This window comes from Uloborus diversus, chromosome 8 (genome assembly GCF_026930045.1).
Source record: "Uloborus diversus isolate 005 chromosome 8, Udiv.v.3.1, whole genome shotgun sequence".
NCBI classification, from domain to species: domain Eukaryota; kingdom Metazoa; phylum Arthropoda; class Arachnida; order Araneae; family Uloboridae; genus Uloborus; species Uloborus diversus.
Window position 1 is genome coordinate 147,637,897 of NC_072738.1, and position 15,442 is coordinate 147,653,338.

At 33.6% G+C, this 15,442-nt stretch overlaps 2 protein-coding genes across 2 annotated transcripts in view; one reads left to right on the top strand and one right to left on the bottom strand.

Moving 5' to 3' along the window:
• The window catches only part of LOC129227245 (WD repeat-containing protein 43-like), a 48,894-nt gene extending 44,974 nt beyond the window's left edge, over positions 1 to 3,920 (bottom strand). Inside the window, exons 1-2 of the mRNA XM_054861759.1 lie at positions 3,689 to 3,920; positions 1,535 to 1,666 (exon numbers count right to left, since the gene is read on the bottom strand). Coding sequence (XP_054717734.1) covers positions 1,535 to 1,666; positions 3,689 to 3,874 — 318 coding nt within the window. The 5' untranslated portion in view covers positions 3,875 to 3,920. The remainder of the gene's footprint in view (positions 1 to 1,534; positions 1,667 to 3,688) is intronic.
• Positions 3,921 to 4,285: 365 nt separating this feature from the next.
• LOC129227603 (uncharacterized) lies at positions 4,286 to 14,455 on the top strand. Its single transcript, XM_054862188.1, has 4 exons — positions 4,286 to 4,371; positions 4,492 to 4,547; positions 10,317 to 10,808; positions 12,363 to 14,455. The coding sequence occupies exons 3-4, from the start codon at positions 10,344 to 10,346 to the stop codon at positions 13,119 to 13,121; spliced, it is 1,224 nt and encodes a 407-aa protein (XP_054718163.1). The 5' UTR covers positions 4,286 to 4,371; positions 4,492 to 4,547; positions 10,317 to 10,343; the 3' UTR covers positions 13,122 to 14,455.
• The last annotated feature ends 987 nt before the right edge of the window (positions 14,456 to 15,442 follow it).

Below are 15,442 nucleotides of genomic sequence, written 5' to 3' on the forward strand. Positions count from 1 at the left end.
GGAATAAAGGCAAAGAAGCTAAGGCATTAATGAAGGCTTCCTCTTTGCCTGTATGGTTGTCTATTTTACGTAGCAATGAAAGCGTGAAAGGAAACTTCAAGCTAGGTAAAATAAACAACCTAACAGACACAGAAGCAATCTTAGGAAGTTCATCCTTTGGTTAATAAGTAAGATTCAATACTTTGACGTTGAGGAAAAAAATGCACAAATATACGGCAGTGTATAATCACACCTCATTAATTTTAATTTTTTTTTACAGATCATTGGCAGAAAATGCGTAGGGAATTAGAGTACTTAATTTTGTAAAGCAAAAAAAAAAAAAATAAAATTTCTTCATCATAAATAAATTTTCCCTGATTTTTTGTTATTTTTTCAAAATTCCCTGATATTTCCCTGACTTTTCCCTGATTAATAAAGTTCCCTGACTTTTCCTTGATCTCCCTGATCTGTCGCCACCCCTGTTTAATGTTCTTATTTTACATCCTTTAATAAAACATTTACGCACAATACAATTTCTCAGTTTTTTATAATTAATTAATATTTTTTGCAAAACTTGCAACATGTGTGGCAATGTCGGTTTTCAGTTGCCAGAAAAATACATACAGTAGAGTCTCGATAATCCGAGTCTCGAATGTTCCGAGGTTCCGCTTAATTCGAGGCGCTTACTTCATATTTTCATTTACATTTTTTAGTTCCAAAAAATGGTTTTCGTAAAAATCTGACAATATATTTTTTGTCCTGCCATTACACTTATTAACTAGGTGCAGTAATTAATAAAAAAGGCACTGAGAGGTTGTTGTCAACAGCACTCCTGAAGTGGAACGACATATGTGTAGTAATCGACTGCACAATATGAATTACGAAATGCCTTGAAGATGTAACTTGATGCATGAAAGTAACATTGATTTGTCACAAAGAACGTGTAAACATGCCTTTTGGAATATTAGAATACCTGATGATAGTCAAAAAAGAAGGTTCAAAACTTGACACCTCACGAGTAATGTATATGATAGACATAATAGAAACCTATCTACAACTAACCATTTTTTTGGTATGCGAGATACATATGCTCGCAAGCGCACAGATACAAACGTTATGACAAAACTCATTGAAATGAATTCAGGCAACGATTCGGTCAAAATATATGTTTGGTTGCCTATAAATTTGCTGGGGTAAATATGTACATACAGACTTCGTAGAAAAAAGTCAAAATTCGTTTAAAGATTGTTAAAAACGAAATTTATGTTGAAATTTCAGTGATAATTTTTCACAACAATACTGCTTTTCTTTGTATAAGGAAGTAAAAGTACTCCTTTCGTTTATCGGAAAAGTGCAAAAAATTAATCTGGAAGAATTTTCCGGATAATCAGAGTTTTCAGTAATCCGAGGTGGCATGAGCCCCAATTACCTCGGATTTTTGAGACTCTACTGTAGTTCTTAGAATAATGGGGATCATGATGGTATTTGCAATGTACCGAACAGTGAGATTCCAGAGCAATAAAAGAATGAGAAAAAAAAAAGAAATATTACTTACCAATCTCTTAAAATATAATGTATTTACAGAACTATATACAAAAATTTCCCCTTTTTCAGTTCCAATTGCAATACAAGCATCTTCTAGTGGCACATAATTTCTTTTGCTTAATCTTGGCCTTTTGGAAACACACTAAAAGATTTCAAATAGAAATGAACATATATTAATTATCATGAATCTGGGTGCAAGTATATGAACAATAAATATTGAGCATAGTATTTCCCAGACATTTTCAGGAGAGCCCTACCCCCTTTCCGGCAATTTTTGACGAGCCCGACCTTTTTTTTTTCCACTTCTCAATTGCACCTTCCTTGACCCTTCAAAATTTATCAAAACTTGACCTGCTCGAAAGGTAAAAGTTCACTCCAGTATGGCTTTGAAATATAACTCTCTCATTCCCTTAGTCCACCAGAATGGGTATTAGAAGATTAAAAGCAACAAAACTTCACAGTTTTTTACTGGTAAATTCTTTTGAGAAAGTGTCCAATCAATTGAAGGAGCACCCTTGTATCACCAAGTGTCCTGCCCCTTTTTAGATCTAAGGAAATTAATAAAACATAATAACACAATACAAAATGAAAATTAAGACTTGTGAGTGAATCAGAACAAACATACTCTCCTAAGTAGCAGGGCCATTTCACGGTATTTTTGACATTTATGTCAAGTCCATAATGTGACCTTTTTTGCCATAACTTTTTAATATTAAAAAGTTATAGCAAAAAAAGGTCATGTTACGGACTCTACATAAATGTCTAAATTACCATGAAATGACCCAGCAGTAAGTTACCACCCATAAGCCAGGGCCTAAGGCAAAACTACATGCAACATACCAGGCACTGATCATCACATCCGGAGACTGCAATTTCGTTTTTATTAGAAGAACTCATCAGTGTGGATTCAGGAGTAGTGAATAAAACCTAGTTCAAGGCACATGTCATCTCATTGAAGCTGAGAGCACCACCAAACTGGTAGATAAATAGATACATCTGGGTATATTGCATGTATTTCTGCCTTAGCCCTGGCTTAGGGGCGGTAACTTACTGCAAAATACCCAAGCTTTGCCTTCAATTCAGGAGTTGAACCGTACCATGCTACCGACACTCGCTAGTGGGATAAATTTACTTTCAGTTTGTTGCTCCTCGCAGCTTCAATGAGATGACATCTGTCTCCAGCTGTTATTGGTTTATTCCCACAACTTCACTGGATGAGAGTCAATTTTTAAACAATATGCTTTAGATTTATAATGCAACCCAGATTTTAAGTTTTCCCCTTAGAAATTTTTTTGCCACAGACAGAAGAAGTATAATCGGGGGTTCCACTGGTTTGCTATTTTTTCAATGCTGAGTAATTTTTAAAAGACAGCAACTTTGTACTGTCTATACTCGCTTGCAACTCAAGTTGACAGTGACGTCACGACGAGTGGAAGAAAAATAGTTAACAGATAAAACATCACACTTACTAGCTACCTACCCTACCTGCTTCGCAAACAAGAGAAGATCCCTACCTGTCTGTGAGTTGTTATTGGCTGGTGCGCTTGATTCAAATAAATGTAATGTTCCGCACTGCTTCGCTTGAAAATTGTAAATATTTAACGGTTGACAGAAATTAAGAAAAATAATTGTTAAGTCTCCATGAGTATAACTAACTAATCCGATTTCTAAATTGAAGAACGTAATTTCACCCGAAAATCAGACAAGGCGCTAGGAACTATTTCCTTCGCCTGGTCTCAGCTTATTTCTCCATTGTCAAGTAAGCTTGTAGTTTTCTTTTTACTTTGGTCTGATGTTACAGCATACAGTTCCCACATATACATTGCACAATAAATTATGGTCTAAAAAAACCACCACTGCAGTTGAACTATATTTTATGTCTTCAAAAATGTTATGTAATTTTGCTCCTTTTTTTTTTTGTCATTATGAAAGGTGAGTCTGCTTGTTTAAGGATGTGCTTTGCTTATTACCTATCTACCCGGATTGCCTTTGGTCCCATTTAGTCTAGATAAACGAAGTTGTGCGGTATAGCAAGAGACAAGATGTCATTAAAAAGATGAGCCACAATTATTTGCACACCATCAGACTGAAAATTCAAGCAAACTACAGATTAATAGGAGAAAAGGAGAGATTGCTCATTGCAAATGCCGATTAAACTACTCACAGTCTTTTGTTTACTAGGAATCCAAAGAAGACAAGTACAAGCACCGTGTTTTTTCACATTGATGTTACACTCATGGTTTACTTTGTTTAATATAGTATCTCGAATAACAAAAGTATTGTCACTTGAAAAATGAACAAATATACTTCCGTCATCAGAAAACGTTGTTAATCTGTCCGAAGAAAGCATTTTATAGTACAAATGAATCGCCGCTGCACGCCATAAAGCGACAACACTGAACACGCGAAACCAAAGCACACTCTAATTTTGCAATGAGTTGTTTTCCTGCTGTGAAGACTTTTGGATTTTTCTTTTTATTATTTTTAATTATAAATATCAGAAATTTTATCTCATTATTTCTTGAGAAGTCCTAAAATGAATCAAAATTAACTTTTTGAGGGCATTTTTAGTAGATAAACTGTTGAACAAATAAATTAATTTTTTAAAGGCAAATTTTATTTTGTGCAAGAACCATTTGCATTTTTCGTGGTTTGATGAAAATATTTTGTGCACTTTTAGTACATTTTATTAGTTTAAACTCATTATTTCATCGCTTACTTCAAAGCGAAAGTAATCAGTGAAGCAGAAAGCTTTTGTTCGTGGGAGGGGAAAGCAAATGGGGAAAAGCAGCAGTTTATTAAACAAAAAATGGCGTCCTGTGTATTGGCATAGAAATGAAATGACTTGTATGTATGGCCTAGTTCTATCTTAATAATTCCATAATGTATAATTTTTAACAGAAATAATTTTAATGAAATCCTTCTCAGTGTTTATATAACAATTAAGCAGTTTATATGCCTTTTTAGGAGTCTATTCCGAGAAACAAGTTTTAGTCGGACTCTTGACACGTTGAAGCTTGAAGGTAATAAGATACACATTATTTACTCTTCACATACGCTCTAAAAGTGCAACTAGTCGTCATGTTATTCTTATTCTTTAACTCTCCAAACAGCAGCTATATCTCTTTTTGTTTTAAGAACTTATTTTATAAATTAATGTCTGATCGTTTGCTGTCAGCTGTCATGTAAATTAGTCGATCATCATTCAACATACAGATTTTCTTTCTCATTCTCTTTGTACAAATATTTTTTGTAAAAAATTATCAAAACAAACTCGATTCATTGCTGTATATTATTGCCCAGAAGTGCCGTAAATCGATCAGACATTGTAATGCAGATATTTTAATGTTTCAAGTTGAATTGTTCCTTATTCTGCTAATTTTCTTTATGGAGTAACAGCACCAACTATTTACGCTTTAGGAGTTTTTTTCAATTACCCAATAACTTATTCCTGTCAATTCGACCTTATATTCAATGTTTTTTACAGATTTTTCTTAAGGATCTGCGCCAAAGTTGTAATTTTTTTGAACCGAAGATTAGTGATTAAATTTTTCATAAATTTACTGTCTTTCAAAATCTCATTGATAGAAAACAAACCAATTATTAAAAGTGAGGTTGTTTGAAGGAGTCCCGACCGACCACCACGGTGTCCCGACGTTTTTAACTTGAGCCCAGAAACGTTATTTTGTCTATTTGAGTGCATTATGAAAAGTGCTTAGTATTTTTTTTTAAATCTGTTATTTTATTATTTTACGCTATTCATTCTTTGTAAAACAAGTAAAAAACAGCTCATCATAATGTTTTTCACCTTCCAGAGCAAATGAAATATGATCTCTGCCAAAGCACTTGACCGCGCGATTTCTAATATAAAATATTGACTTGGAAAATGCTATGTAAGAATGGGTCTGACCCTCTCCCCCCCCCCCCCAAGTAAGGGAATGTAGAGATTTTTCTAACACCCCCTCCCACTCATGACCCTTACGTAATTAATGAATGGCCCCTAACTGCTCGTCTGAACAAAAGTAGGGTGTGGGGGGGGGGGGTCTAGGCACATTTTTCTTCTCTTTTATTTTTCATTTTTTTATCTCATTAAAAAAGTTAAATGAGCAGTTTAATTTTCTACCTTGAGTTCTTAAAAAAATTTCTTATCATCCATGTGATTTTATTATATAATTTATACAAATACAAAAGTGACGACCAGCAACAGGCTCTGGGCCCAGCTAGACTGGTCCTAGTCAATTTACAATCCCCAGTGAAGATCAATGGCCCTCTTAAAACTGTCTACTCCTTTGCTCATTACCACCTCTTCCGGTAAGCTGTTCCAAGGTTCCACTACCCTGCTAAAATAATAATTTTTCCTAATATCCATGTTAGTCTGAGATTTAAATAGCTTAAAACAATGACCCCTTGTCCTGTTTTCAGTGTTAAACTTTAGCCCCGTAACATCTTTCGTTTTAATAAATTTAAACAGCTGAATCATGTCCCCTCAGTCTCTTCTTTGCTCAAGACTGTACATTTTTAGCCTTCTAAGCCTGGAATCATAATCTAAGTGGGAAAGTCCACTTATTAGCCTTGTAGCCCGCCTTTGAACCCTTTCCAATACATTAATGTCTTTCTTAAGATAAGGAGACCAAAACTGAACAGCATACACCAAATGGGGGTCTTACCAAACTTCTATATAAGGGCAGAAGAACTTCTTTAGATTTATTTGAAATAGATCTATTGATAAACCCAAGCATCTTATTGGCTTTGTTGCTAGCAATGCTGCACTGTTGGCTAAACTTTAAATCCTGACTTATTAGGACCCCCAGATCAGTAACTTTGTCTGCCTGACTAATGACTGAACCTTGCAAATAATAACTTGTACACTTATTTCCATGCCCTAAATGTAGCACTTGACATTTCCCAACATTAACAGCCATACCCCATTTATCAGCCCACCCCGTAATATGATCTAGATCCTCTTGCAGCTGATTTGCTTGTTCTTCATTTTCTACAGTCCCCATAACTTTGACATCATCAGCAAAACAATTCATGTTCCCAGAAATATTTTTGTGAATATCGTTCATAAAGACAATGAACAAAACAGGCCCTAACACTGATCCTTGAGGAACCCCGCTTAAGACCTCACTCCAATTAGAATAATTTCCCCTTACAACTACTCTTTGTTTCCTTCCGGTCAGCCAATTTTTTACCCAAATGAAAGTTTTCCCTCCTATTCCTATATCAGCTAATTTGCTAAGTAGAGCAACATGCGGTACCTTATCGAAAGCTTTTTGAAAATCAATGTAAACAACATCTACAGGCTTCTTATTGTCCAAAGCCATGGTAACTTTGTTATAGAAATGTAATAAATTAGTTGCACAAGATTTCCCTTTCCTGAAACCGTACTGAAAACTAGTCAATAGATTATTAGTCTCTAGAAAATTTACTATCTTAATTTTCATCAATGTTTCAAAAATTTTGCAAACCACCGAAGTTAGACTCACAGGTCTATAATTTCCCGCACTCCCTTTAGACCCTTTCTTGAAGAGCGGTGTAATGTTAGCCAGCTTCCAGTCCTCTGGCACTGTCCCCGAATTATAAGAAGCATTGAAAATGTTTGCGATTACATCTGCTAATTCCTCTGCACATTCAACTAAAATTTTCGGATAAATATTATCTGGCCCCGGAGCCTTAGTCTCTTTAATTTTTTTCAAATGAAGTAAAACGTCATCCCTGGAAAATACAAAGTCCTCAAGCTGTACTATAGCTTGTGTCTTGTTGGTGTCAACTGTTGAGATACAGTTATCGTTAAAAACACTCGAAAAAAAGTTATTAAGAACATTAGCAATATCACTATCGTCCTGAATTAAAATTCCGTGCTCATCAACCAGTGGCCCAATATGACTATTTCGAACTTTCCCCGAATTAGCGTATGCAAAAAACCTCTTGGGATTCCTGTTTATGTTATCTGCCAGTCTTTGCTCCAACTCTCTTTTCTGAATCCGTACCAAATACTTAAATTTACGCCTTGCCTTACAATATTGGAGCCTATCTGCACTCTGACCAGTTTCTTTAAACCTATGAAAAGCAGCTTGCTTGTAATTTAGAGCGTCTTTAGTTTCCCTGGAGAACCACATTGGCCAAATTTTAGTGTTGACACCCTTTCTCCTAAAAGGAACATGATCCCTAACCGTATTCGCTAGATTTTCCTTAAACTCTGCCCACTGAAGATTCACATCGCTATTGTCCAATCCAGAAGAAAAAACTGCTTTCAAACTCTGCCAAAGTGCCACAAAGTCAGTATTTCTGAAATTGGGCACAAACCTAAAATTCTCTACTTTGTGCATATCAAATTTAATCCCAAACCTAATACTGTTGTGGTCACTATCTCCAATGTGTTCCCCTACACATAACCCCTGAATAGAACCTTCCATGTCGCAGAAAACTAGATCTAAAATCGCGTCCTGTCGAGTACCTTGAGTTACAATTTGATCTAAGAAACAGTCACCAATTACTTTCAAAAAATCCTCTTCTACTCTTAAAGGACTATAGGTGCTATTTGTTGGTCATAAATAAAAATAGTAGTATTAAAATTATCTAGACCAGTCCAAACAGATCAGTTATCAGATCAGCAGACCTAGATAAAAATGACCAGTCTACAAACTCAAAAAAATTCCTTTGAAAAAATCAGGGCTGCTGAGAGCTAAAGCAGGTCTTTTGTCATTTTTGGTCACCCGGCCATAACATTTAAACCCTTTTTACAAGTTTTTTGATATATAGAACTAAAATAATGAATCAAAAAACTTAAATATTAAATGCGTAATGTGGTTTTCATGCAACATTGGATTTAAATATCTACCCTTTTTTAGTAATATGCAGTCTTTAAAAATAGGAACAGTTGTAGTCAATTTGCAAGGAAAGAATTAAGTTCTACTGTGAAATGGGGAAGGAAGAGAATTAGTAGTGGAGACCAGAATCAATGATAGCAAGAATAAAAGGGAGGATTGCGATGTTATTCCAAAAGTCCTTAAAGCCATTGCAGGAAGAACCTGGTTTAAAAAATTTATAAAATAACATTAAAAAAATAAGAAGAAGTTAATAAAATAAAAGCCAAGAGAAATTGCATTTTAACTTAAAATGTACTTCTCTGAAAATAATAAAAATATTACGAGTTTTTTGCTCACTTTAAGATAAAACTATGGATTCATTCAAATATTTCAGTCTGACTTTTGCTTTTTAACTGTCATCTAAACTGCACAAGTTATCTATTTTTTGGCTAAGTAATTCTTTATTTATAAATAGATGCTCAATTTTTTGCATAAAAGCTCTTTCATTCATTTCTAGTTCTTATTCCTTGTGTTTTGTCTCCCCTTTTATAATGTAGCTGCTTCCAATTATAGAGTAGATATTTGAGCTTAACTACTGTGTCAGGTTTTTTTAAAAACTTTTTTATTGTGAATCTAACTGAAAATGCTGAAAGTTCTTTCCTATCACACAAGCGAGTGTCTGCAGCATGGTGCGGTGCGGTTTGACTCATGAATTGAAGGCAAAGCTTGGGTATTTAGCAGTAAGTTACCGCCTTATAGCCAGCGCTAAGGCAGAAATACAGTTCTCAGCTGGAGTGACTTATAGCTGGTGGTGTATTTCATGTACAGACAATATACCAGACAGCTCGGTGATCTCATCCTGAGAGAGACAGCGGTTTTGTTCTTATTAGAACTCCTCAGTCAAGAATAGTAAATAGCCGAGCTGGAGACAGATGTCATCTCAGTGAAGCTGAGAGTGCCAAAAAACTGGTTGGTCACAATGTGGCCCTATTAACCAAAATCAACTATATTTGTATATCCCTACCTGCCCCCATTCTTTGCATGATGCAACCTCCCTATATACGACTACAAGCTTACTTGTCAATTTAGAAATAAGCTGAAACCAGGCCAAGGAAATAGTTCCTAGCGCCTTGTCCTATATTCGGGTGAAATTACGCTCTTCAATTTAGAAATCGGATTAGTTAGTCACACTCACGCATATGTAACCATTATTTCTCTTAATTTCTGTCAATTAAGATATTTCCAATTGTATGTGAGAAGCAGAGTGTAGCATTATATCCATTCGAATCGAACGTGCCAGCCAATAGCAGCTCATAGACAGGTGGCGGTCTTCTTTTAGTTTGCAAAGCAGGTAGGGTAGATAGCTAGTAAGTCTGACGTTTTATCTTTTTAACTCGGTTTCTCTTCGTATTGTGACATCACTGTCAACTTAAGTTGCAAGCTTGTATAGGCTTTGTCCAGTTAAGTCCATATGAAAAAACTGCATTGTCTCAATGCAGTATTGATAATGAACAGCCATATGAGACAGTGAGAAGCAAAGGGATGTAAGTGGCAAAATTAAAAATTTGGAGATAACCCGTACACATGGTAGGTGAACCTTTCCTCTGTCTTGGGGTACAAGATGGTACTAGTAGCCCTGGTAGTTGCTGCTATACAGCATGATTTAGAAAGAAATTTGAACGGAAGCCGACCTAGGATGTTACCTTTAAAAGCGTTTTACTCAAAACTTGAAAATGTCCATCCCTTTGTTCTCACTGCCTCATATCATCGCCTCAGAGCAAAAGTAAGATATCTAATCCCAGAAATAACACTAAGATATCTTACTGTTGCTCTGAGGCGACGATATGTAAAATGTCATTTTTTGATGTCTAAACTAGTTTTAAAAGTCGTAACTAGTTTGATATAGTCTTTTCCTTTTTGAATTTTTGTTCTTTTCATCAAATATCTTATGTAGTGTTTAATATGATATTGTTAATGCAGGGAATTTCATTGTGGTCACATCTTAAAATGGAAGATACCTCTGGAAGTGATGAGAGTGGAGATGGAAATGATAATTCAGAAAATATTGATTCATCTCATGACAAAAAGCATAAAGGTGCTGAAGCATCTTGCAAGTCTAAGCGTAGCGTCAAACGCAGATTGAAAACATTTTCTTTTGGAAAGTGGCAAAAGGGGTTCAACAAAGAGAAGCCAAAAAAGAGGACATTTAGCTTAAACAAAGATGCTTGGCAAAGTTGCAGTTCCGTTGTTTCAGAAGCTTCTCTCGACAACGCTACTTGTATATGTACTGGATATCGCAAAACAAAAAGTTCTGACAGACGCAATGCCATTGAAGCGACTCCTGAACTACGGCCATGCCGCAGGACGGAAGTGAAGGGAAACCATCTTTTGGCAGCTATTGCTTGTGCAAGAAGTGCTGTTGCGGAAAATTCTCGTTCTAGAGAAGATAGTAATTCTGAAAGTTCTCAGCAGGTTAGTTTGCATAATTCTTCCCATTTTTAAATAGCTTCTAAAATTGCAAATTATTTAGCTTTATAATTTATGCATGTAAAATCTTTCATTTGTAAGAATAAGCTTTAACTAGCTGGTGTACAAAATAAATAATGTGTCCTTTTGTTATTTGTTGAAAATGCTTTCAAAAAAGCATTCAGTTCAAGATTCCTACCCTTTATCATGTTAGAAACATTAGGATTTCTTTTCTTTTTTTAATTTTTGTATGGTACATTTGCTCAGTTAATGTTTTGAATGTACAAAATTGACAAATCTAGAAAGAAAAACATTTTTTTTCCAGGTTTCGATAATTTATGTCAATTCTTGCCTTTATATAGAATTATAAGTTTACTCAAAAATATTTGAGTTAAGCTAAAATAGAAGTTATTTGGTGTTAAAGCTTTAAAGTTTACGCCTATGTTTGCTCCCACCTTTTGTAAACTGACCACATGCCTGTTATCTTCAACTTACAATTAATGACGCACATATAAAGTGAGAAAGAGTGAAAAACAAACTTATCAAAACATCTATCGCCAATAAATAAATAAAATAAAAAATGAATCATTTGATTTTCTTGAATGTAAAACTAAAAACTGCAAAGTTTTAAGAATAAAAACAATGTACTGTAAACGATTTAAATATACTGTCAGTCCCGCTTAATCAGGTAATGAATAAACGAATACCCCTCTTATACGAATGAAATCTCTCAGAATCAAATATTTCCCCATAGTTGCAATGTTAAAGATCCCCGCTTATTCGAATAATTCCCCCCCCCCCCCCGGGTAATCGAATAATATTTATAAGCTTCGCAAATATTTTTGTTAAATTTTTTTTGAATAAATTAGAAATAAGTTAAAGCAATTGTTGACGTAAAAGTTTAAAACAATATTTTTTGCCTTCAACAAGCTTGAAAAAACTTCTATCTTTTATCACAACATTTCCCCCATTCTATCTAATTTCTTTTGTGGTTGCCTTTACAAAAAACAAACAGCACAGTCAATAATTAAATAACACAATGAAATATACACTTTTCAGACGATAATAAACTGAAAAATATTAAATGTGAAACAGGCAGACAAGAAAGAAGAAAAGGACTCGGGAAAAGTGTTCCCAAAAGACCTTGGAGCAAGCCATCCACTATTACAGAATTGTTTCCAAAAAATATTGTACTGAAATAAGGTGCTAAGACAAACATTTCATAACTCAAGTTGATTGACAATTTTCATACGTATTATAATAATGAATAAATTAGTAAACTGTTTTGTTGTTTACCTAGCTTATTTCTAAAACTTTTTATAAATAACATTAGTTATTTCCTTTTATATAGCAATTGATTTGTAATTATTACGTTTTAAGACAAATGTTGTCAATTTATAAAAGGTAAAGAAAATGTCTCCGCTTTATCAAATACCCCGCTTAATCGAATAATATCTCTTGGAACCGACGATATTCGATTAAGCAGAGCCGACAGTATTTGAATTTTTCTTCGATATGTTTTTCCCTAGTACTAATTAATATTTGTTCCTTATTTTTTAGGTTGATGAAGCCTCAAACAGTAATCTCATCATCGCATGCCAGTCTTCTCAGCAAACTTTATCAATTAATGAAATTAGTATTAGTGAATTGACTTTGGCTCTGCAAACCCACATGAGGTTCTCCATTGTACCTAGCCCTTTCTTCATCCGATACGGTAATGTTGGATACAATGTAGAAAGCAGAAATGTTTTTGAACGTAGGTCATGTAGCCTTAACATGTTTTCCACTGCCCATACTCAAATTGATTATGTACATCACCTTGTCCCTGATTTATTAGAGATAACTAATTGCAGTTTCTATTGGGGCAAAATGGATCGTTACAAAGCAGAAAAGCAACTGGATAAGAAACCTGAAGGAACATTTTTGTTGAGAGACAGTGCACAAGAGGAATTTCTTTTTAGCGTTAGTTTTCGACGCTATGGAAGAACTTTACATGCTCGAATAGAGCAGCTAAACCATAAGTTTAGCTTTGATTCTCATGATCCAAATGTTTTTACCTCGTCTACTGTATGTGGTTTAGTGGAGCACTATAAGAACCCCAGATGCTGTATGTTCTTCGAACCTATGTTAACCATACCGGTGCATCGTACATTTCCTTTCGATTTGCAGCATCTCTGCCGTGCGGTGGTTTCAGATAGCATTACCTATGATGGCATTAATCAACTGAAGCTACCTAAAAAAATTAAAGGCTATCTAAAAGAGTATCACTACAAACAGAGAGTGAGAGTACGACATCTCGAAAATGATAATTTTGTTTAATTTGTATTCGCAGTCAACAAGTCTTCATATTAGTAAGCACTTCTGTAAAAGAAAGAGCTTAGAAAGAATTTGATGGTCATAAACCATGCATTTAAAAATGTGGTGTACGTTGTACTCTAAAGTTGTTTTTTTAAATGAAAATTACAATTTTTGAATTGTATAAAAATTAGTGAACTATATCATATTGGTAGCATTAAAAAGAACTGCTGATGTTGGATTGTTGATAAAATTTTTAGTTTAGTTTTTTCAAAAAACGTTTTCTTCATGTGTATATAAGTTGTATAGAAACATCTGTACATATTAAAGAATAACTTGTGTTGGGCAAATCTTTATTTTATTCTATTTCTTTTTTCCCCCTCTGTTTCATCAACTTTTGTGAAAAAACATTTCATTCTAGTATATCAAGTTCTATTTCAGCCCTTTAAAATTTGTAACAAAAATTTAAATATCAATGCTGAAAACTAATAAACATTTGTAATACATATTTCTTTTGCAATAGAAAATCACAACATCCACTCAAAAACCGCATTCTGCAAAAAAAAAAAAAAAAAAACGTTGACTGATTTTTAATTATTAATGTACCTATGTATCAAAGGAATAAATTGATCATCTTTACACAGCATAGTCGTAAATGTCCTACCTAAGTTGATTTTAAGGTAAAAAACAAGCTTGAGGTATAATGGGTGGAGTCCCACTCATGAGCAATATAAGCTCTTTCATAAATTCTCACATGCTACTCTTAAAAGTAAATATGGTAATAAACCTATGAAATATCAAAAAAGTCATGTTTAATTAGTTTGTGCATAAGTCCACTTTTTATTTTAGCAGTAAATTAGGACTGTCCTAAATTGCTCTTAAAATATTGGCATGTATAAATTTTGTTGCTTATATGTTAGACTATCATTGCATTTAATTATAATTGTACTGCTATTGCTTTGTTGAATCAATATGAACATTAGATTAAATTATTTTCTTGATTTGTACTACTAGATAGTAAAAGATTTTGTTAAAATATGCCTCTGACATTTCGCAAAAAGCAAAATCTTTCATACTCCCATCAGAAATGCCCTTTATATGTAATAGAAGTTACTTTATTCAATCATGTTTACATAGCCATTGGTCCTATTTACTTAAAAAAAGTATGCAACTAAAGAGAGTTTCCCAACCTTTTTCGGCTCATGTACCACTTTTTAAAAATGATGGTATTTCATGAAATTTGTTATTGAGTGTTTTTATTTACTCAAATTATATATACTTTATTGGGTGAGCTTGTATTCACATCCCATAAATGAAAATTATAATGAAACACCCTAAAAGTCATGCTGGATTAGAAACTCAATGTAACCCGACCCCCCCATATTATTGTTTGATCAAGGTTTCATATTTATTTACTATTTTGTCATATATTGTTTGCTAATAAATGGTTTTACTAAAAAAAAAGTTATAAAAACAATTTTTCTAACCATGATCAAATATTTTTAAAAAATAAATTTACAAGCTCCTTTGTGCTTGTTTTCAAGAAAATAAAATTAAGCTTTAGAAAATTAGTTCAAAAGATGTGATGTTCTCCTAGATCTTTGCAATCAATCTGTTTTGATACTTTTTTTTTTAACTTAGGGACATCTCAAGTTAGATAAATAACAGATGAATTATAGGGATAAAAGTTTGATATTTTCTTTTTTTTTTTTATGCTCGCCATTATATTCAACTGGAATCTCATGTACTACCAATGATACATATAACCACAAGTTGGGAAACGCTGAACGAAGACATAGCTTCAGTCCCATCAAAATTACTGCTCTTGAAATATACAGGTTATGAGTACCAGATATTGTTATTCCTTAATATCAACTATGAAGATGTTAATATTGGTATAAATAAAATTAAGATGTAGATTCTACCTCTTTTTTTTTTCTTAGCTATTAACTAAAAATACAGAATGGCATCTATTTAAAAAAGGCACTTTTTAATGAAAAATTGTTGAGAAATAATATTAAACCATGTTTTAGAAGAACCTTTTTTTCTACAATAATGAATCGAACAAAAAAAATTCCACTTAAAAAATAAAAGCTATAAAAGAACAGTTCCATAAATCACTGGCATTGTGAGAAATTATTCCTAAAAGCCCATACATGTAAATAACATTGAAGTTTATAGATATTTATAATGTTTAAAACCATTTAAACTCGTATGCATAGCTTCAAAATCTGAAAAAAGTAAAATTTTGTATTTATTATACGAAAACATTACATTCCCCACCTCTTTTTTTTTTCTTTTCATTATTTGTTTGGGGATATATTCTGAAGGGCTCAAATACCTAG